General features: G+C 40.7%; 1 protein-coding gene across 1 annotated transcript in view; it reads left to right on the forward strand.

Annotated features, from left to right (window-relative positions):
* Nucleotides 1-23,892, forward strand: part of LOC103717408 (kinesin-like protein KIN-UB) — a 65,276-nt gene that overhangs the window by 16,378 nt on the left and 25,006 nt on the right. Inside the window, exons 10-16 of the mRNA XM_088705641.2 lie at nt 756-899; nt 6,727-6,858; nt 6,960-7,091; nt 7,587-7,725; nt 7,816-7,908; nt 10,179-10,304; nt 10,457-10,582. Coding sequence (XP_088561767.2) covers nt 756-899; nt 6,727-6,858; nt 6,960-7,091; nt 7,587-7,725; nt 7,816-7,908; nt 10,179-10,304; nt 10,457-10,582 — 892 coding nt within the window. The remainder of the gene's footprint in view (nt 1-755; nt 900-6,726; nt 6,859-6,959; nt 7,092-7,586; nt 7,726-7,815; nt 7,909-10,178; nt 10,305-10,456; nt 10,583-23,892) is intronic.

Here is a 23,892-nt window from a genome sequence, read left to right on the forward strand (position 1 = left end):
CTGTATCATACTGTAGGGTAATAAGACTTAGTACACTCCTCATATAGAGTGTCGCATTGAGGTATATACCCTACCGACACTTGATACATGGAGTACTAGTTGGGCACCGGTACCGTGTCGAATACTGAGATTGCAAACCTTGCCATGGAGTCCCATATTGAACAATGCCTAGTCACTTAACTGCACAATACTTATGATATAGGACTATCTCAGGTCACCTTGTAACTATAAATAGAACCCATTTTCTAGTGAATATAAGACTTGTAAGAAGTCCTAAAATTTGTAAGCAGAAATCCTAAAGTCGTATAAAATCCTATTAGAATATATAAAAAAAATCTTACCTTAACAAACTTGGATGAAAAATTTAATATTAGTAAAATTTTTGTTTGATGGAAACTGCCTGATATTTTCTAACAACCATCATGGAAACCAGATTAAATCATGATATTTTCCAGAGTTGAGAAACTGGCCCTTTATTACTGTAGAAAAGGAGAACTGAAATTACTTTATAATGAAGTGCGTTGATCTCTGACTTTTAATCATGCTGCTTTGTATTTTTCTTTGTTAGAGTTTTTTGATTGTAAGCTTAATCTTTCGTCTTTAAAAGTACTTATGTACATAACGCCTCGTTTGATAATCTAATTCAACTCTTCAATCTTGAGCATTTCATTTTCCATCCTCCTTTTGATTACCAAGTTTAGCCTTGTAATATTTTATTGTCTAGTAATTTTCTTTCTTCTTTCATTTGAGTGTAGAATGAGAGATTGAAGTACCAGACAGATTACTTGGAATCAATAAAGAAACTTGAGGAGAAGTGGAGAATGAAACAGCAAAGCAGCAATAATGATAAAACTAGAGTTGACCATGAACAATGTTTGCTGAAAACATGTAACATTGAGGTTTGCCTTAACTTATTTATCACGACATTATGTAACAACTTTGATGAGCACATTTTATATTATGCACTTGGTTGTGCATGTTTTCTTATTTTACATGCACATCTGTGATGCTTAGGGAAAAAAAGATTATTTTTTAAAAATTTTGGCAGGGTTGTCTGTAATCATCGTTAACAATTGTGGGTAAAAGCAGTAAGTTCACAGAGCTGGACGATATCAACAATCAACCTGCCCACCCACCCCACACAACAAAAGGGGGAAAACACAAGTTGTTTATTCATTTGATTACATGACAGTAGTCGGCCGCAATTGATGCCTGTTATTTGTATTACATGCTTGATGGTATAGCTTCCTGTACTTATCACATAAAATTGTAGTGATATATCAACCATGCATTTTTCGAAGTACAATTAATAATTTATTGCATAATCTGGAGGAAAAAGTTGCAACTTTAGTATTTGGTATGTCACAGCACTCTAAAATAGGTTCTCGATCTTGATAAGTGCTATTTGCTTAATTTTCCTTTCTTTTTTTATTTTTTATTTGTTATTGGTTGCTGGTAAATTGCTGATTGTTTTCATATGTAATATATTCTAGTTATTTTTCTAATATAGTAGGCCAAAGGTGCCTCTTTCTACCTGAAGACAGAAATCAGTTCCTTGACTGCCTGCATACTACTAACGCCTTTGAATTCTAACAGTATGGTTTGGTAAATATTTATATTGATTATCTCATATGGTCTTAAATGTTGCCAGGTTAGTTTGGCATTCAGAAATATCCTCTCAGGTTATCATATTTATTCTATGCATGAACGATATAGTGATTACCAGGTGTTAGGGCTTGATGCTAAAATATTATATGGGTTTAAATTTACTCTCTAATTTGCTTGCATTCTAAGTGGGGGACATCTTATTATCATAACACAAACTCCCACAGTGGATGATCGTCTCCATGTCTCCACTTTCCACTCTCCTATTTACTGCATTTCCACCCGGATAGCTAATCCTATCTTTAGCAAATCTCCCTACTGTTTAGTTCTCTTTATGAGGGAGAGAAACATAGGTAGTACACAAGCCAAAAGTGGCCTTATATATACCATGTTACATAAATAATGAAGGGCAATCTTGTACAAATAGGATTGCAGCCATTCATGCTTCTCTCCCATGCATCAGGCATGCTGAGTACTTGTTTGCTTGGACTCAAACACAAAATTCATGGTTGATCAAGTAGAATTACTTACTGATTCTGGGGGTACAGAAGTTTGATGGGAAAGTTGAGATACCTAAACTTGGCTGGGCATCTCTTTGCAGTGGATGTTGTTAGTCAGTTTCTACATGCTCCGAGAAACCCTTGCTTAGATGTAGTAATTTGAATTCTTAGTTACTTATCAGGTGCTCCAGGATGAGGTGTTCTGTAGAAAATCACTTGTCAGTTGCAAATGGAAGGATCCTCTGACATCAATTAAGTTCTCTGGTGGATGAATGATCCACTACAAACCTTCAATACTTTGTTGGTGGAAACAGAAACACAAGAAACAAGACATTGCTGCTAGGCCTTTGATATACATTGAAGATCAGGTTATGAGATAGAACTATGCGAACTAATGTGGATAAAGACTGCTAAAAGGATTTTATGTATAAAGGTCTAGTCAGGGTTTCAGATCTCGACTGTACTGCACTTTATTGACCCCATAATACATGCTGTATCAACCTGTGTCGACATGGAGGTATCATCTGGTTCGGACTGTAAGTAGATATGGAGGGTGTACCAAATCTCGTACTATATGGGTACATGAATGCTGTGGTGGTGTAGCACGAGATTTCAGACCTTGGGTTTAATAATAATGTAATCAAGCTGCAACAGAGTTGGTAATCTCACTCATCATGAAAGAACTATGCATATTTAAGCACATTGCCAATTTATTTATGTAAAAACTTGAAAATGAACTCCACATATTTACTAGAAGAATTAGGTTCCTAATGTGTTCATCTGGTCTCTTAGAAAAACACAATTTTATAGGATGTTGTTACAGCCTTGCTGTCATGATAGATATTCTCTGACTTGAGAGGGACACTTGAGGGTTATCTGATGATATTTTGTTAACTTTTGGGAGCTTTATTAGGGAGATATGTGAGTAATTTCAAGTTGTTGGGCCTTAAGTATTAGTTCTGGGTCTAACTATAGCCAGAGGAAAGGTTTTAAGATTCATTCAAAATGGATCGGCTTTGGCTGGAACTGAACCAGAACTGACTGAGATTTTTGGTTTCAGTCAGTTTTAGCCGAAACTACTATTTAGTATTTATTTGCTTAACAAGTTAATATGGCTAGTATTTTCTAAAATTGACCAATACAATTCAATCACACATTTATCTGATATTTTAATTATCAATTTTTTTTTGGCTTAAGCTCTGTTGTTATGATGGATAAGCTGCATTTTGAAACAATGAAATTATGGGTTGCTATTGATATGTCTTTTCTTGCTTATGTGGGTTGTTCAAATGAAATCGAATGAAACATGCTTATATGGTTCATTTTCTTCTTCTTCTTTTTGTTCAGATGGGTTATTAATATGTAATAGAATGAAATATTCTTAGATGGGTGTTTTCTTGCTTAGATTGGTTGTTCACATGAAATAAAACTTACTATGCTTAGATGGGTTTTGTCTCTTCTAGTTATTAAAATGAACATAATGAGATATGCTTAGATGGATCTTTTCTTGATTAGATGAATTTAAAATGAAAATAAAATGAAATATATAAAGTTGGGATTTTCTGTTTTGACTAGTTATTAGAATGAAACAAAATGCAATATTTATCGAGAAATGTTTAATAAACTACAAAAACAAGGCTATTGGAATTTACAAAAAACAGAGAAAAGTGTAGGTACATTACAACTATTAGGGAAAGTGTAGGAAAATAAAATACATTTACTGTGAGTGGAAATTTTAGTATAATGCAATAAGTTTAAGTATATTTTAATTTCATCTTAAAACTAGCCTTACTATACAAACTATGCTCCTAGTAACTTTAAACATAATAAAATAATGTGAAATAACTTATCTTGTTTTTTAATTCTTTTTTCCTTTTTTTCTCTTTTTGGGTATTTTTATGACTTTATTGATCGAAATTCTGAAACTTGGAGAGTAACTGGTGAAGCCGCTGAGAATGCCGGAACTGAAACTCTATTCGGAGTGCCGAAACCGGGTTTTAAAACCTTGGCCAAAAGTCACTGTAGCACCATGCAACCAGCTGCATCCTGGGGTTTTGATAACTAGGAACGCCCTATGCCTATTAACAAGAGGGGAGACGAAATGGGTATTCAATTGCTATATACCCACCTCTCTTTCTACTTGTTTTCTCTTCTTTAGAAATCTTTGCAATTCTTGCTTCCATTCTCTTTTACTATTTATTCCATATTAATTGTCTACTTCTGCAGCTCTAATTGCTGAAGTACACAGTAATAAGCCAAGAACTTTGCCTTGAAAGCTACTTTATATGTGATTTCAGATAAGGCTTCATTACTGGTATAATTGAATGAAGTAATATGATTAAGACAACATATATTATTTATTGATTGATCACGTGTTGGTGGTAGTTGACTCTATGTCACAAAATGTGGAAACATGACAAGCTAGAAAGAGATCATTTGATGTGGGGCAATCAAAGAGATGAATCTGTAATAACCATGTTGATTTAACAAGGTGAAGGTACTTTGATCTTTGTAATTGATAGGGCTTTAAGATGGTACATTGCAAAACTGCTTGCTGGTAATAATTGAAATTGTGTTTAAAGTGAACTACAGGATATAGAGAGTCAAATTTTTTACAGGAATTAGGTATGCTGGATCAATCCTCAGAAAAAAAAAATCACAGTACGGTAAGATTAAGTTTGTTTTCTAGTGAAAAAACTTCCATTTACATTTGCTGAAAATAATTTTAACAGAACTGATTTAGCTTACATTGAATTGGTAATGCAAGAAACATAGTCAAGTTTGTGGATGAAAAATAAGGAAACTATTGTGAGAGGTAGTGTAAGTTGGTTTTCATGATTTTTCAAACTTAGATGTTAGAACAAGGGAAAAGAGAAAGTTTAAGGCTTCTAAAAATCACCAGTGGATTTCATAATAATTCAAAGTCAGAAGTTTGAACAATGGGGGAAGGGAAGTTTAAGGTTTCTAAATTACCACCACTGAGAAGTTTGTCTTATTCTTTTCCATATGCGGAACTTCCAATTCCTACACCATTTACAGCGACAGTTAAAAAAGATATCACAATCATCAAATGTTACCAAATATTCCTTCTAAATTACCACCACTGAGAAGTTTGTCTTATTCTTTTCCTCATCCGGAACTTCCAATTCCTACACCATTTACAGCGACAGTTAAAAAAGATATCACAATCATCAGATGTTACCAAATATTCCTTGATCACCATCGTTTTTAAATTGCAACTTCTTGTAGAAGCCACATACTACTTGGCACTTCTCTTTTCTTGGGGAACTCTTTGAATATGATCCACCAGGAACTCGAAGGGTGGAATAAGTATGGGTTCATGTTTCTATTGTATACTGATTTCCTGACTCCCAATTTCTTGTGTTCTCTAATTAATATATCAGATTGTTGCTCTGCATAGTTCATGACAGCATGGCATCTCACAATCTTTGCAGTAATACTGTAATAGTGTTTATCTTTTCTTTTGTGTACCATATCCTGTATAATAAAAGCACCAGTATATGCTAATACGTGGTCCATTCAAGTCTCATTTGTCTATTGATTGAGTAGGATAGTATTTTTCCACATTTTTATTGCATGATCCATTTTCTTTATCCTCTTATTACTATTTATTTTCATTTATTTCTGAGGAAGAATTAAAAAAGAAGTGAAATAACCTATTTACCAAGAACACACTCAGTCTCTCAGCTTTTGGTTTAAAATTTAGGGCACTGTAGGGTGAGTTCTTGGTGCATTTGTGCTGTTTAAAATTTTGTTTTATAATGCAAGTAATGGATCAAGAGTAGAAGTCCTGTTACAGATATTTGTCTAACATGTGTTAATGGCTATTGTCTGCCCTTGACTTTGATTGCGGCTTTTTTTTTTTTTGTGAAATTGTTAGATATAGTTTATACTGTTCAAAAGGAAAAAAAAGAAAACAAAGATAAGAACAAGCTCACATATTTGCCATAATGTGCAACCTATATTGCCTAGATCGTTTTACTTGGCTGACAATGTTGGATATGATGCAATATCTATGTGGGCACAGTTTATTATATTCTTGTTAAGACAATCCTAGGATCTACATACTGAATCTTGAGGAATTTAATGCCCTTCTATATTCTTGATTATTTCTGATCCACTTGATTCGTGAACATATTTAAGAAGCCTAGCACATATATAAAAAATATGAGTTTCACAATTATGAGGCACAGATGGCCTTAGCTTGTGCTTTGTATGGACGGACTAATTGCCTCTTCAGGTCTTGTTTTGTGATTTATTATATCATTCTTTTAACATAACAAATAAATGGCTAATGCACTATGTCAGCATTCATGTTGGGCACAACATAACTACATTAACATTTAAGTTATATCGGCATGTTAGCCAAAGTTTGCTCCTTCAGTTTGCTTCATTGTCATTTTCTCTCTTAAGAAGAGAGAAAACTTTATCCAATTATCCCTAGCAAAGGAATCAAATCCAAGACTTACATATATACGGTTATAACATACCCACTTAATCCATAAGCAGTGAATTCATATACAAACATATAAACATATGATATTTGATTTTGTCATTAATACTGATTTAGATAGCTGATTAATTTCTCTGGAAGTTGTAGGGATCAACAACATCAAACTTGGAGGAAATTACTGGGGTCGGACAGTTACTCCAGAATGAAAAGCACCTACGGGAATCTACTGAAGAGGTTAACGACCTTAAGATCCAAGTGCTGCACTGGAAAAATTTAGAAGTATGGTTGTTCCCAGTAATTGATTTTGTTGGCTATCATTGAGTCATATTTAAATTTGATTATTTTGATAGACATGCACTATGCAATTTCCTGTATGTTAGGCAGCTGCAAGTGCTGAGATTATAAAGCTCCGCATGATGCTTGACAATGAAGCTAATCAGAAGCAGAAGCTTGAAGAAGAAATAAGAATACTAAAAGGTCAGCTGTTGCAGTTGAGTGTTGAAGCTGATAAGGTATGGACTGAGGATTGAGCAAACATGCATGTGTAGTGTACAGGGTTCAAAAATTAATTCTTCAGGAAGTACAACCAAGTGTATAAGTCATTGCTTGAACACTTTCCATCATGAATTCATCTAGATTCTATGATGCATTGAGGCCATTTTAGTCTCTTAACTGATGTTATGACATACGACATACACCATTTAGGAAGACTAGATCTGTCCTTAACGAATCGAAGGATGTAGTGTAAATTGGATGCATATTATTTTCCATCCATTCTCTGATTTGGCATATTATTTTCCGGCCATTCTCTGGTTCAACCAAACATTTACTAAGGCATTATAAGTCAACTCATGTCAAATTGCTTTGTGTAACTGGGCATGGGCATGCACATGATTAGCAATTATAAACTTCTACAGTCTTATGATTATGATTATAATTTCATTTGTCTGCTCTGTTGATTTTTGTTATGAGCATAGTTATTTAATGCTTTAATTTTCTCGTATCAGACAAAGAGGATTCTTGACAGCGGTGGGTCTGGGAAAATCTTAACAGGATTAGATTCCCTTATGCCGCAAGCTAGGCATTCACCGCTTAGAGACTCGGGAAATGGACCTAAGGCATCAATTGCTAAACTCTTTGAACAAGGTACTGCAATAAACCGATATTGTCGAGTCAATAAAGTCTAGTATCCAATTCTTATTAGTTATTTCTTAAATGGATACTTCAATATGGCAGTGGGGTTGCAAAAAATATTGTCATTGCTTGAGTCGGAAGATGCTGATGTTCGTATTCATGCAGTAAAGGTGGTAGCAAACCTAGCAGCTGAAGGTGACTAAAGATTTAATAGATCGGCATTGACTCTAGTATTTCTTTTGTTATTTGATTAGTTTTACTCTATGTTATGTTTTCTCTTATAATCCATGTTTTAGCCGTCGCATTACCATGATGCAACATGTCAAATTTGTAGCATTAGAAAAGTTTTTAACTATATATATTTCTCACAACTAAGTTTTAGATCAGGGGAATAGCAATCTAAGGATATATTTGTACTAACTTATATATCTTTTTTGGTAAGTTGTGTTTAAAATTGAGAATCATGAAATGCTACTTTATAAGGGGTGGACCTTAGCGCAATGGTAAGTTACGTCAATTTGACCTGGATGTCATAGGTTCAAAATACGGAAACAACTCTCCGCATGTGGAGGTAATGCTGCGTTCGTTTGACCCTCACGAGATCTCGTAGTGGCAGGAGCCTTGTGCACTAGGATGCTTTTTTTTATAAATGCTACTTTATAACTTATGATGAGCTTATATCATGGCACATCATACCGGCCCAAGCCGAGTGGTATAGGGCACATCGTACCGGTTCAGTACCGGTACCTGGTACGGGTGGCATACCGACATTTGATACGCCAAAAAAATTTTTGTACCATACCATACCAACACCGTGCTAATGTGGCACTGGTATGGGGTCCAGTATTGAGACGGCGATCCTTGGCCTATATAGTCATTTTATTTATAGACTTGTCACATATTTTGTTTTCAATGAAGATGCTGAGAGCTAAAATATTACAATATCAGAAATCTGCTAGAAATTTTCAAGTTTGTATGAATTGTGTATAACTTTAATTTTAGTAAATACAACATACAATATAATGCTTTTGTAAGGCATTAAAGATGCACTACATTGTAAAAAAAGGAAATATGATTCAAACAACCACATGTAGGTGTATGACTACTATACTCTATATCAGTACGATGAATAAGTTGATGAGATTTTGACAAATTGGTCCTTTTTTGACCCAATCCCTGATCAACCCCTTTTCTTATAAAATGACAGGTAAGACCTTTTTTTTTTTAATGACTGACTCTGTGAACGTCCTTGTGTTAAATGAGAATAAGGGTTTTATTTGTTTTTCCTATATGATAGTAGAAGTGATGGCTTTAGTCTAGCCTCTAGCCTTCATACTAGGTGCCTGGTATCCAAAGTATACACTCTAATTTCTCACAACTTGCGATACATACGTAATCATCTTTATCCCTTTCTGAACATTGACCAAATGATAGATTCTCAAAAAGATCCTTTTATCTCAGTCTTCTAGAATCATCAATTTGCATCATCATCATCAATTTTCTTTAATTCTTTAATATGAAAGACTGCATCGCAGTTGTATGCAGCTCTAGTATATTCAAAATAATGCTTAATTTTTTGTTTCATTAAGTAATTAATCAAGGTTTTAAAAACCTCTGGAATGGGATGGGACGAGCAGTACCATACTGTTTTGGCAGAATACCGGCACCAGTACACAGTGTGTTAGTACAGGATGCAATCCCATACCATGTGTCTATACCTGGTACCATACCGCTCTGGAAGAAAACTTATACACAGTCCATGCCGTATTTGAAACTTTGTAATTAATATTTCATTAGGTACCAACTCATCCTGGTTACTTCTGTTACAAGGCGATTTGTAGGTTCCTTTTCTGCATTACACATTTTTGGATTTCTTAAATCAGTAGAGCAAACGATAGATTCATTTAAAAATTAAAACCATTGACAATGTCTCAGCTATGCCAATTTGTGGAGTGGGTACTAGCTGTTGCCATTCCTTCTACATCTTTAAAAGTGGCAAATTAAATATGCCATGCTGATGAATTGAAGTCAAAGATTTAAATGCATTGGGAAGGAAAAAAATGGGACAAGGCTTGATTGTTATGGTTATGGTAATTTATTGCACATCGAGTACTTAAGAAATTGGTCAGAGTTGGCAGATAGGCTTTAAAAGCTTGCACAAATAATGGATGGTAGCCCTTAACAATGACTTTTTTTTAAAGAAGGATCTGTCAAAAGCCACCTAGGTGTGCCACTTATATAAATGTGTCATATTCCTTGTATGCATGCTTTTGCATTTTTCCTTGTTCTCTAAGAACTCCTATAGCATATTGATTTTTGTTTTTTCATCTGTCCAGTATTGCATTTTTTTTTCTTTTTTTTAGTTTATGTGCTAGAAGCTCTTATTTATATTGCTCTGTTGGAACCATCAATTCATTTATACCTTTTCCTGTTATGAATAATATTGAATGTTATGTCATATTCAGAAGCAAATCAGGAGAAAATTGTAGAAGCTGGTGGTCTTTCATCATTACTGATGCTCTTGAGAAGCTCAGAGGATGAAACTATACGTAGAGTAGCAGCTGGAGCAATTGCCAATCTTGCAATGAATGGTAAGCATGCTTGGTTAAATGGTGATGTTTATTACTCTTCATGCTGGACCTTGTTACATGGTGTCGACACAATGCTAAGTCAAATATTCTGCTTGGTCTTTTTTTGTTACTTGTTAACCTATTGTTTTGTTCTCCAATTTCCACGTTTGCAGAAACCAATCAAGAGCTTATTATGGCTCAAGGTGGCATTAGTTTATTATCAATGACTGCAGCTGATGCCGAGGACCCCCAGACTCTTAGAATGGTTGCAGGGGCTGTAGCCAATTTATGTGGCAATGGTAAATCTTCTAATATTCGTTATCATCGTTGTCAGATTGCTGATGCTGTCCTTTAATCTATCACGTTTAGCTTTGAAAGACAACTTTTGAATATCATGTAAAAAGTTAATTTTCCAAGTTTTGCAACAAAATAGATATTCTCTCAAGTTCTTAGAAGTAACTAAGCATTTTAATAGAATAAGAGTGAAGTTGAAATCTCTTCCAGAGGGTTTTGAGTACATTATTGGACAGAAGGGAGCTAATAACTCGTATTAAAAACAGAAACAGATACGGTAGACTAATTTTTTTGGCTTTTGGTTGAACTTTGGTGAAGGTTTCTAACTGCTGCATCATGGTTTCTTGTCATTTCTTTGGTTGTCTCGAGTCATTTGCTTTATCTCTTGAAGCAACTCCTCCTCCTCCTTATTCTCCATCTTCTTCCTTTTCTTATTCTTCTTCTCCTTCTTCTTCTTCTCCTTTTATTTCTTCTTCTCCATCTTCTGCTGCTTCTCCTTCTTCCTCTTCTCTATCTTTTTCACCGTCACCTTCTTCTTTGGATTCTCCTCTCCTTCCGCTTCCTTTCCCCGCTTCCTTTCCCCTCTCCTTCCGCTTCCTTTCCCCTCTCCATCTTTGGGTATCAGAGCCAGGTTGGTATAGTTCAGTTCATAGCGCTGAGCCCAAGGGGAGGCTACTGGTAGTACCCTAGGCCAGTTTGTACGCAACTATCCATCGTAAGTGTCACACCTCCGTGCTTGAGGCGCGCGGAGGCGCGCAGGCTCGGCCCATGCGCAGGCCATGCACCGGGCACATGGCCGGGCTGAGCAGAGGATTGTGCGACGAGGCGCACACAGAGCGGCAAAACGGCAGGGCGCTGGCCTGTGCACAGGCTGCGCGCAGGCAAGCGCACAGTCAGGCCAACGCCTGAGCGCGCGCAGCTGGGCGTGTGCAGGGTTGCCAGGACGCTTGGCCGTGGCCAGGCCAAGCGTGGCTGCCCAGTGCGCAGGCGACGCGCACAGGCAGCAGTCGGACGAATTGGCCCATGCGCAGGGCCGCGCGCAGGCACGCGCGCGGCTGGGCCAAACGGGAAGAGATGCGCGCAGGCGCGCGCGCATCTGGAGGATCCTGCGCAGGCGCGCGCAGGATGATGGCACTCAGGCCAGCGCGGACGCGCGCACGAGGAGGGCCGAGTGCAGGCCCGACGCGCGCAGACGGCGCGCGCATGATGGGCGGACCTGTGCGCGGGGCGCGCACGGCAGACCTTGGCCGGGCGGATCCACGGCCGGGGCAGGTGCGCAGGTGGCACACAAAGACCCTGCGCTCGGCTGTAGCGGCAGGCGAGCACAGGGCGGACGCGCGTGCAGAGGAAGCCGTGCCTAGATGGGCGCACGTCCAGGCTCCATAGGGCAAGGCACTGGCCCGCTTGTGGCACAAGGGCCAGGCCAGGCCGGATGCTGCGCGAAGGAGGCGCGCGGCTAAAGGACTTTGTCGACCGGCGCGCGGGCGAGCGCGCACGGCAAAGGGATGCGGAGCTGCGTGCGCGGCGCGCGCAGCTGATTGAGCTCGAGCGGCAGACTTCGGCCAGAGTAGTGGCCGGGCGGGCCACTGCTGCGCGCAGGCAGGCGCGCACAAGAAGCCGCGGGCGCAGGAGCGCGCCCGCCCAGTCTGGCGCAGGGCAATGGCCGCGCGCAGGCGCGCGCGCGGCCGGGCCTGGGCGCGCGCGCCGGGCGCGCGTGCGGGGCGGACCAGGGCACCGGGCGGCCTTGGGCGGCTGGGCAGACAGCCGCATGTGGGATGTTCCCCCAGCAGGCTTCAGGCGGCGGCGGGCTGGAAGCTGGGCAGGAGGCGGTTCTGCCCAGGCGCTGCCATTGGCTGATGCCTCTGTCCAAGGACACTTGGCGGCCTGCTGTGCATTGGGCGGTGGCTGGGCAGGCTGCGGGGCAGCTGGGCAGGAGGAAACACATTTCCTAACCGCCAAGAGAAAGCACAAGCCAAGTGAAGGTCCTATCGACCAATGGGCGGCTACGGATGACTTGCACTTGGATTGGGAGTTCAATGGGAGGCTACATCCGGCTGAAGGGGAGATGCCAACCTTGGGCACTATAAAAAGACCTAAAGGTTGAGGATTTCGGAAGAGTCCTTTTGGGTGTAATTTTGGGAGTCCACTTAGAGTCTTTGGGAGATTCTAAGAGGGTGGTATTCAGTCCATGTGGGCAGACCTTTGGGCACTTGTAAGTGAGGGTTCCACTTGCCAAAAGGGAGTGCATTCGGTCCTATTAGTGGGAGAGTGTAGTCCACGGCCAAAGAGGGTCTTTGGCCGGGCCATGTGTTGGCCGAAGAGGGGTTTTTGGGTTGGCTAAGTCTAGTGAGTCAAGGGCTTGGCTATCCTCTCGGCTTGTGAGAGGTACTTGGATATTTTGAGCAATTCAAGTTCCGTTTTCCCCTATTCATTGGTGTCATGTGTGCATGGGCATTTGGCAAGGAAATTGAGGGCATGCGGGCTTGATCCAATCCCTTAGTGCATGCAGAAGAAAACCATCTAGAGGCTAAGTATGGGCTATCTTCTAGAGGGTTGGAAGGCTTACTAGGGAGTAGTATGGGATGCTCTCTAGGCCGCACACCTTGAAGGGGTGATCCAAGCGAAAAATTGGTGATCCCATCTCCGCACTTCTAAGGGGTGTGACAGTTGGTATCAGAGCCGTGTGCCACGGTTCTTGGAGGATCGGAGGAGTTCTTGGAGCTATACCGAAGGGATGACGCTCACCGACCGTGTTGCTCGCTTAGAGGAGCTAGTGGGCAGCCCAAACGGAGAGGAGGTGCCGGACTTGATTGCGGTGGCCTTGGAGCATCATGACAGGTTAGTAACCCTTGAAACTTCTAGCGGAGACTTGGTTCGTAATATGGAGACATGGGAAGAGCATCATAGGGCCGAGAAGGCTGAGATGATGGCTCGGGTGCGTTCTTTGGAGGATGAGATTTCTTTGTTGAAGCGGTTGATCCTCAACGCTCCAACAACTTCATCCCATGCGGACCAAAGTGGGAGGATGAGGATTCCGGAGCCAAAACCATTCGATGGCGTGAGGGATGCGAAGGAGGTGGAGAACTTCCTTTGGGACATCGACCACTACTTCAAAGCCATGAAGATCCCGAAGGCCGACCAAGTAAACATGGCGACTATGTTCTTGGCCGGCGATGCCAAATTGTGGTGGCGCACAAGAATGGCGGATGATGTGGGCGCGGGGCGTGCCCATGTGGGATCGTGGGAGGCATTGAAGAAGGAACTCCGTGACCAATTCTTGCCTTGCAATACGTCTTGGGTTGCAAGGGAGAATTTGAAGAAGCTCAAGATGATGACCACGACCCGTGAGTATGTAAAGGCATTTAGTTCTTTAATGCTTGATATTTCTAACATGTCCGAGGAGGACAAGCTTTTCAATTTTATGAGCGGGTTACACCCATGGGCGTGTGCGGAGCTACGCCGCCAAGGGGTGACAGATATCCCCTCGGCCATGGCAGCGGCAGAGGCATTGGTGGACTTCTGCCCACCACATTCTAGCGGAGAACCGGAGGTGCACGCCGAGGAGAGGGTTTTGAAGGCGGCCAAGAATGGCCCCCGGAAGGAGAAAGTGGATGGCACCAAGAAGCGGAAGGAGGAGAAAAGCAAGGCGCCATGGGGTTGTTTCATATGCGGAGAAGCCCATCTTGCACGGAATTGCCCCAAGAAGAAGGCCTTAAATGCTTTGTCGGTGGAGGAGCCCGAGGCACAAGAAGGTACGCATCGCATTGGTGCTCTGCAGGTCTTGGAGGCGGCAAATGGTCCTTCCGGTGATGCCATGGAGAAGGCGTCGACGAGGGCGTCGACATCTTCTGCCCGGGGAGGATTGTCACACCTCCGTGCTTGAGGCGCGCGGAGGCGCGCGGAGGCGCATGCGCATGCCATGCACCGGGGACATGGCCGGGCTGAGCAGAGGATTGTGCGACGAGGCGCACACAGAGCGGCAAAACGGCAGGGCGCTGGCCTGTGCACAGGCTGCGCGCAGGCAAGCGCACAGTCAGGCCAATGCCTGAGCGCGCGCAGCTGGGCGTGTGCAGGGTTGCCAGGACGCTTGGCCGTGGCCAGGCCAAGCGTGGCTGCCCAGTGTGCAGGCGACGCGCACAGGCAGCAGTCGGACGAATTGGCCCATGCGCAGGGCCGCGCGCAGGCACGCGCGCGGCTGGGCCAAACGGGAAGAGATGCGCGCAGGCGCGCGCGCATCTGGAGGATCCTGCGCAGGCGCGCGCAGGATGATGGCACTCAGGCCAGCGCGGACGCGCGCACGAGGAGGGCCGAGTGCAGGCCCGACGCGCGCAGACGGCGCGCGCATGATGGGCGGACCCGTGCGCGGGGCGCGCGCTGCAGACCTTGGCCGGGCGGATCCACGGCCGGGGCAGGTGCGCAGGTGGCACACAAAGACCCTGCGCTCGGCCGTAGCGGCAGGCGAGCACAGGGCGGACGCGTGCAGAGGAAGCCGTGCCCAGATGGGCGGACGGCCAGGCTCCACAGGGCAAGGCACTGGCCCGCTTGTGGCACAAGGGCCAGGCCAGGCCGGATGCTGCGCGAAGGAGGCGCGCGGCTAAAGGACTTTGTCGACCGGCGCGCGGGCGAGCGCACACGGCAGAGGGATGCGGAGCGCGTGCGCGGCGCGCGCAGCTGATTGAGCTCGAGCGGCAGACTTCGGCCAGAGTAGTGGCCGGGCGGGCCACTGCTGCGCGCAGGCAGGCGCGCACAAGAAGCTGCGGGCGCAGGAGCGCGCCCGCCCAGTCTGGCGCAGGGCAATGGCCGCGCGCAGGCGCGCGCGCAGCCGGGCCTGGGCGCGCTCGCGGGGCGGACCAGGGCACCGGGCGGCTGGGCAGACAGCCGCACGTGGGCTGTTCCCCCAGCAGGCTTCAGGCGGCGGCGGGCTGGAAGCTGGGCAGGAGGCGGTTTCTGCCCAGGCGCTGCCATTAGCTGATGCCTCTGTCCAAGGACACTTGGCGGCCTGCTGTGCATTGGGCGGTGGCTGGGCAGGCTGCGGGGCAGCTGGGCAGGAGGAAACACATTTCCTAACCGCCAAGAGAAAGCACAAGCCAAGTGAAGGTCCTATCGACCAATGGGCGGCTACGGATGACTTGCACTTGGATTGGGAGTTCAATGGGAGGCTACATCCGGCTGAAGGGGAGATGCCAACCTTGGGCACTATAAAAAGACCTAAAGGTTGAGGATTTCGGAAGAGTCCTTTTGGGTGTAATTTTGGGAGTCCACTTAGAGTCTTTGGGAGATTCTAAGAGGGTGGTATTCAGTCCATGTGGGCAGACCTTTGGGCACTTGTAAGTGAGGGTTCCACTTGCCAAAAGGGAGTGCATTCGGTCCTATTAGTGGGAGAGTGTAGTCCACGGCCAAAGAGGGTCTTTGGCCGGGCCATGTGTTGGCCGAAGAGGGGTTTTTGGGTTGGCTAAGTCTAGTGAGTCAAGGGCTTGGCTATCCTCTCGGCTTGTGAGAGGTACTTGGATATTTTGAGCAATTCAAGTTCCGTTTTCCCCTATTCATTGGTGTCATGTGTGCATGGGCATTTGGCAAGGAAATTGAGGGCATGCGGGCTTGATCCAATCCCTTAGTGCATGCAGAAGAAAACCATCTAGAGGCTAAGTATGGGCTATCTTCTAGAGGGTTGGAAGGCTTACTAGGGAGTAGTATGGGATGCTCTCTAGGCCGCACACCTTGAAGGGGTGATCCAAGCGAAAAATTGGTGATCCCATCTCCGCACTTCTAAGGGGTGTGACAGTAAGGGTCATAGGCCAAGGCATAAGCGCCGGGAAAAGGGCTTGTTGAGCCAACCTTACGGGGGTAGGAAACTGGGCATAGCCAGAATGGCTGGCTAGAGGCACCTGACAATGCTAGGTGCATGAAGGTATGGATGTTCAGACCTTAATCATTTTATGTTATGTTTTTGATTATGATTCATAGACTGAAAGCATGAACTGGTGTTTATAATCCATCGTGTGTTGAACTATATATCATTTAACCTGAAGTCACAAGGATGGCTATAGGGTTACTAGTCTCAGTGTTCAGCTGTACCAGTCTGAGTTGAGGTCGAGGATAGGAAGGCTTGTTTGCCCGTGTTGGCCCATTGATGCTGAGATGGCGAGTAGGGCGTTTTGTTGCCCATGTTCCTGAGTAATCTCCTCGTGAAGGGTACAGTAGAACTAGATTGATTGGAGACCCAGACAATAGTTAATCATGTGATCTAAGTTTAAAAGGTATATCTTTCAACCAGATTAAAGGATTTAGACATCATATCTTCATGGTGATTGTGTTTTGAGTCTTAGAATCATAAGAAATGATCATAAGATGAAAAGGTTAAGATCCATAACATGATAGCTTCATGCACAGAGCACTGATCAGTAAGCCAGAAATATGGAAAATAGTTCCATAGGCCCAGATTCCATTAATGAAATGTTTAAAAATTTTAGTTATATAGAGCGTCAAACAAGTCTTCAATCAGGAAGCATATTAAGAAATTTCCTAAATCAAGAATTTCAATCGGAAGATAATAAATCTTTAGAAAATGGTATTTCAATAATTTTAATTCAACTGAGTTACAATATTATAAAACTCAGTATTATAAAGATTTAGAAACCAGAGGAAACATTGAATTCTTTGTTCCATGGTTTAATAGGTTCTATAAAGAACAACAGATAGCAGAATTAATGCTAAATTCTTTTTTAAAAGAAGAAAAGAACCTAGAATGTTCTAGGACTAACCCTGATAATATATCAAGGGATGAAAAGATAGTTCTTCCAGGCTTAATTAGCTTAGACAAAGAAAGAAGTCTAGATAATAAGTCTAGAAAAGAAGAAATTACTCTTCCTGATCTAATAGATCTTACCGATTTTCCTGAGTCTGTCAGTAACCCTGGAGATAGTCTAGATATGAATAATAAAATTCAATCTGGATTGGAATTAGAAAATGAAAAGACAGAAATATCTTCTTGTGAAATTGAATCAGATCAAGAAATACTTGAATCTGAAGAGAGTGAAACTGAGTTAATAAAAACAAATTTTAGTTTTCATAACTCAGAACATATTAATCATATGTCGGATATGAAGACTGAAAATAAGTCTTATCCGAAAAAGGTTAGGAATAAACCTAAACTTCTAGAAGAAAATCATCTTCTACAAATAAAAGTAAATCCTGAGTTGAAATTTAACTCAGATGAACAATATTGTAAAAATATACACTATTGGAAATCAATGATAAAAGAAAAACACTTAATAAAACGGACAGAAGATTCTTCTTCTTCAGAAGAAGAAAAGACAAAAGATGTAGATAATAGCTCTATATCAGATGTTTCAAGAGAAGAAATGAATAACTTTTCTTCTAACCATTCTCAAGTAAATATTCTGACTAATAGTCAAGAAGAAATATTAGAGAAATCGGTTTCAATAAATGAATTGAAACAAGAAATTAATCAATTAAAAACAGAAATAACTCAATTAAAATCACAAAGTAACAATCAACCAGTAGAAAATAATCTACTAGGTAAATTCAATATCTTAAATCAAATAAGATATCATAGGTGGAATACAATAATTAAATTGTTATAAAAGACAATTTGGTCTTAGAAAATATAACTGCACTAATAGATAGTGGAGCAGACTTGAATTGTATTTAGGAGGGAATAATCCCTACAAATTACTTTGAGAAAACGGTACAGACATTAGCTGCAGCCGATGGAAACAAATTAGATATTAAATATAAGATATCACATGCATATGTCTGTATTATGGAAGTTTGCATAAAAAACTTCATTTATTTTGGTAAAAAATCTGACTCAATCAGTGATCTTAGGAATACCTTTCCTAAATGGAATTATGCCAATAATAAGAATAGATGATAATGGTATCTATTCCAAAAGGCAAGGAAAAGAAATAATATTTTTCTTTATTACAAAACCATAAACAAAGGTTATTAATGAGATAAGAAACCTTATAAAAAAGGAAAAACAATTAGATTTCCTTAAACAAGAAGCTAATATGCTTATTATAAAAAGAAAGTTACAAGATCCTTATATGATCCAGAAAATTAAGGATCTAGAAAAACAGTTACAGAAGAAATCTGTAACGAATTACCTTATGCATTCTGGTCTAGGAAAAAACATGTTTTCTTGCCTTATGAAAGCTCTTTCAATGAGAAAAATATACCAAGGCCAGACCAGCACAGATGAATAGAGAATATTTAGATTTGTGTAAAAAAGAAATTAATATACTTCTAAACAGAGGATTAATTAGAAAATCCCAATCCCCATGGAGTTGTACAGCATTCTACGTTAATAAAAACGCAGAAAAAGAAAGAGTACCAAGATTGATAATTGATTACAAACCCTTAAATAAGGTATTAAAATGGATAAGGTATCCATTGCCCAATAAGAAAGACCTCTTAGACAGGCTAAGTGAGGCATTAATCTTTTCTAAATTTGATTTAAAATCAGGATACTGGCAGATTCAAATTGAAGAATCTGACAGATATAAGACAGCATTTACAGTACCATTTGGGCATTATGAATGGAACATAATGCTATTTGGTTTAAAAAATGCTCCCTCTGAATTTCAGAGTATAATGAATGAAATTTTTAATCCATTTTCTAAATTCATCATTACTTATATTGATGATGTCTTAGTGTTTTCTAAATCAATAGAACAACACATTAAAGACCTTTAAAATGGTAGCCATAAAAAATGGTTTAGCAATATATGCTAGGAAAATGAGTCTTTTCCAAACCAAAATAAGATTTTTGGATCATTATATCAACCAAGGGAAAATAGTCCCAATAGAAAGAAGTATAGAATTTGTATCCAAATTTTCGGATGAAATAATAAACACCAAACAGCTTCAAAGATTCTTAGGAAGCTTAAATTATGTGTCCGGACTATTATAAAGATTTGGCACAGGATACTGCAATTCTATACAAAAGGTTAAATAAAGAACCTGTACCTTGGAGTCAGAAACATACTGATAAGGTAAGACAAATCAAGTCTAAGGTAAGGAATCTGGCGGCCTCTCACGAATGGCTTTCGGAGGGCAAGTGTACCTTGCTTATCTTTATCAAATTCTAATTGGTTTAAGATTGTAGAGACCGATGCTTCAGACATTGGTTTTGGAGGAATATTAAAGCAATTAGATCTAAATAATGGTAAATAAATTCTGGTAAGATTTATCTCTGGTAAGTGGAATCCAACTTAGAGCAAATATTCAACAAGCAAAAAATAAATGTTTTCAATAGTAAAAAGCATTTCAAAATTTCAAAATGATCTGTTGAACCAGCCATTTTTGCTGAGAATAGACTGTTGTGCAGTCAAACAGATCATAGAAAAGGATGTCAAAAATTTGGTATCCAAGCAAATATTTGCTGGATGGCAGGCACAAATGTCTTTGATTTTCAATTGAATATATTAAATCTGAAGATAATTTTCTTCCAGATTTTCTAAATAGAGAGTTTTTGCAGGAATGATTCCAAGCCGAGGATCATATGATCGAGGCAGAAAATTTTCTGCTTGATGTCAGGGGACGCAGTGCCAATGCACTTCCCATGAGCATAGAGAATGTTCTGTCTCATTATGATCGGGGATGCAGTGCCAATGCACTTTCCAAAATTTCACAAATGGTGAATTTGGCAACCTATCTCAGAAAAAAAGAGAAGGTTGGCCAAGAACAACAAATAAATGTTGTCTCGTAAGGAATTACTTTGCAATCAACTTTATCGTCGAGCCCACCGATGAAGTACTACAGGAAAATATTCTAGATAGTACTTATTCGGAGAAGAAATTCGAAGAGATAATTATGTACCTGGATCATAATGAAGTAAATAATCTGAATGATCCATGGTTCATACGTCAAAAATATTTTGACGAACGGGGTTATCCTTCATTAGAAGGGAAAAACAAAGTAGTTATGGAGGCACTCCTGCTCCATACTAATTCTGTGGAAATTAATTATAATTTTCATAATAATTCTATCAGGAGTGGCATAATAAATTTCAGCAAATGCAAAATTCACAAGGTGATTCGGCCCAATAAATGGGGATTTGACCCAAATCAGGGCAAACAGATCACAGTGCATAGGCAAATAGTCTTAGTAAATTATTGGGACTATGTCCAAGTCTTTACCAATATATTCTATTATGAGAATCCAAAAAGGAGGCATTCATGGTTTTTTAGGTTAATCCTGAAGTACTGCATAAACCCTTGCCAGGATGGTTCCATAGATAGTGGACATATTTTGGGCCAGATATTAATATATTGCCCAAAGAAATAATGAATTATTTTGAAGAATGGGTGGATCATCATCCTTTCATCAACAAGCTCACAGATGAATACATCTCTTCCGAGCTCTGTCCAATGATGTTCATAATAGAGAACAAAATCCCCTGGATATGGAAATGGATCATATCTGCGGAAGTGGAGGAAGAAAATATTCCTATCCTAAAGAGGAAATTTTTATATAAGTGGTGGCTGAGAATGCTTAGAAAAAAACTTGATGATATCATCACCACTATAAAATCCAATTTAATATCATTTAAAAATGATCGTGCTGAATCACAGCAGCCAGAAGATAGTATTGACAGTTATTTTGCCAGTCTGAAGATTAAATTTTTCAGGAAATATCCTCAATGTACTTCTGAAGAAATTATGGCTAAATGCTTGGACCATATGAAATAACAATTCTGCTCTACATTTGAAGCAGAGCCAAAAGGGACAATGTCCATTGCATCAAGAACTTCATCTTGTTCTACACCTGAATATTAGAACAAATACAGATGCCTTGCAGGAGAGTCCTAGGATCCCTATGCAGCGGATACCCAGTCTTCTGAAGAAGAAGAACAGTCTTTTCATGCCGAAGAATTAACAGAAGCCATGTGGCAGAAAGTTCTGGCCACAAGACTAAGGAAAGGAGCAGTAAAAACTAGACCAATCAGGTCTAATTCAAGTACGGGCAAAGAACCAGCCCATCATTCTGATTAATTACCAACAAAATGAATAAGCTAGAATTAAAGCTGAGTCACCAGCAATTATCCCGAAGGAATCTACTTTCGGCAACTTTGTGTCTGCATCATAGCTGAGTCACCGGCAATTATCCCGAAGGAATCCACTTTCGGCAGAAGGACATCAATTTTATGTCTATATCAGCATAACTTTCGGTGGAAGAAATCCTCTCTGGCCAACAAAGAGAATCATCTTTATTAAAGCTGTCTAATGTCAAATCAGCCTTTGCCCGCATATCATGCCCGCACAACACTATGGATGAAGAAATGTCTTCTCCAGCCAGCAAAAGGAATCCACTTTTGAAAAAGCCACTTTTTGAAAAGGAGCTTTAGTCCCATCAAGACTACTCTGATGGATGGAATCACCACCGACCAGAGGAAAAGAAAGATGCTTTTCAAAAAGTCACTTTTGGAAAAGCAAGATGCCTTGCTTTATTTTCTGCTTTGAGTCGTTTCGGTCTTTCTTTTCTCTTCTTTATATCAAGTCATTGTTTTATCTGTCGACCATGCGTGGCAGACTAACTTTCGGACTCCAAAATGAATTGGAATTCATCTTTGTAACTTGGTCTATATAAGGCGATGCCCTCGCACTTGCAAATGCAGAACCTTTCAGACCTTTGGAGTAATTGAATCTCTTTTCTCCACATAGGTCAGAGCCGAAAGATGGAGAGGGGAAAGGAAGCAGGAGGAGGAAAGAACGCAAGCTCAAAGGTCTGAAAGGTTCTGCCTTTGCAAGTACGAGGGCATCGCCTTATATAGACCAAGTTACAAAGATGGATTTCAATTCATTTTGGAGCCCGAAAGTTAGTCTGCCACGCATGGTCGACAGATAAAATAATGACTTGACATAAAGAAGAAAAAAGAAAGACTGAAAAGACTCAAAGCAGAAAATAAAGCAAGGCATCTTGCTTTTACAAAAGTGGCTTTTCGAAAAGCATCTTTCTTTTTCTCTGGTCGGTGGTGATTCCTCCCGTCAGAGTAGACTTGATGGGACTAAAGCTTCTTTTCAAAAAGTGGCTTTTTCAAAAGTGGACTCCTTTTGCTGGCTGGAGAAGACATTTCTTCATCCATAGTGTTGTGCTGGCATGATATGCTGACAAAGGCTGATTTGACATTAGACAGTTTTAATAAAGATGATTCTCTTTGTTGGCTAGAGAGGATTTCTTCCGCCGAAAGTTGTGCTGATGTAGACATAAAATTGATGTCCTTCTGCCGAAAGTGGATTCCTTCGGGATAATTGCTGGTGACTCAGCTATGATGCAGACACAAAGTTGCCGAAAGTAGATTCCTTCGGGATAATTGCTGGTGACTCAGCTTTAATTCTAGCTGATTCATTCTATTGGCAATTAATCAGAATGATGGGCTGGTTCTTTGCCCGTACTTGAATTAGATCTGATTGGTCTAGTTTTTACTGCTCCTTAGTCTTGTGGCCAGAACTTTCTGCCACACGGCTTCTGTCAATTCTTCTGCACGAAGCTTTTGTGCATGAAAAGACTGTTCTTCTTCTTCAGGAGACTGGGTATCCGTTGCATAGGGATTCTGGGATTCTCCTACAAGATGAAGTTCTTGATGCAATGGACATTGTCCCTTTTGGCTCTGCTTCAAATGTAGAGCAGAACTATTGTTTGATATGGTCCAGGCATTTAGCCATAATTTCTTCAGGAGTACATTGAGGATATTTCTTGAAAAATTTATTCTTCAGACTGGCAAAATAACTGTCAGTACTATTTTCTGGCTGTTGTGATTCAGCATGATCATTTTTAAATGATATTAAATTGGATTTTATAGTGGCGATGATATCAAGTTGTTTTCCTGGGCATTCTCAGCCACCACTTATATAAAAATTCTCTCTTTAGGACAGGAATATTTTCTTCCTCCGTTTCCATAGATATGATCCATTTTCATATCTAGGAAATTTTGTTATCTATTATGAACATAATTGGACTGAGCTCGGAAGAGATGTATTCATCTGTGAGCTTGTTGATGGTAGGATGATGATCCACCCATTCTTCAAAATAATTCATTATTTCTTTGGGCAATATATTAATATCCGGCCCAAAATATGTCCACTATCTGTGGAACCATCCTGGCAAGGGTTTATGCAGTACTTCAGGATTAACCTACAAAAACCATGAATGCCTCCTCTTTGGATTCTCATAATAGAATACATTGGTAAAGGCTTGGACATAGTCCCAATACTTTACTAAGACTATTTGCCCATGCACTGTGATATGCTTGCCCTGATTTGGGTCAAGTCCCCATTCATTGGGTTGAATC

This window comes from Phoenix dactylifera, chromosome 10 (assembly GCF_051530095.1).
Source record: "Phoenix dactylifera cultivar Ajwa chromosome 10, Ajwa_hap1_PhDact_Kaust_v1.1, whole genome shotgun sequence".
NCBI lineage: Eukaryota > Viridiplantae > Streptophyta > Magnoliopsida > Arecales > Arecaceae > Phoenix > Phoenix dactylifera.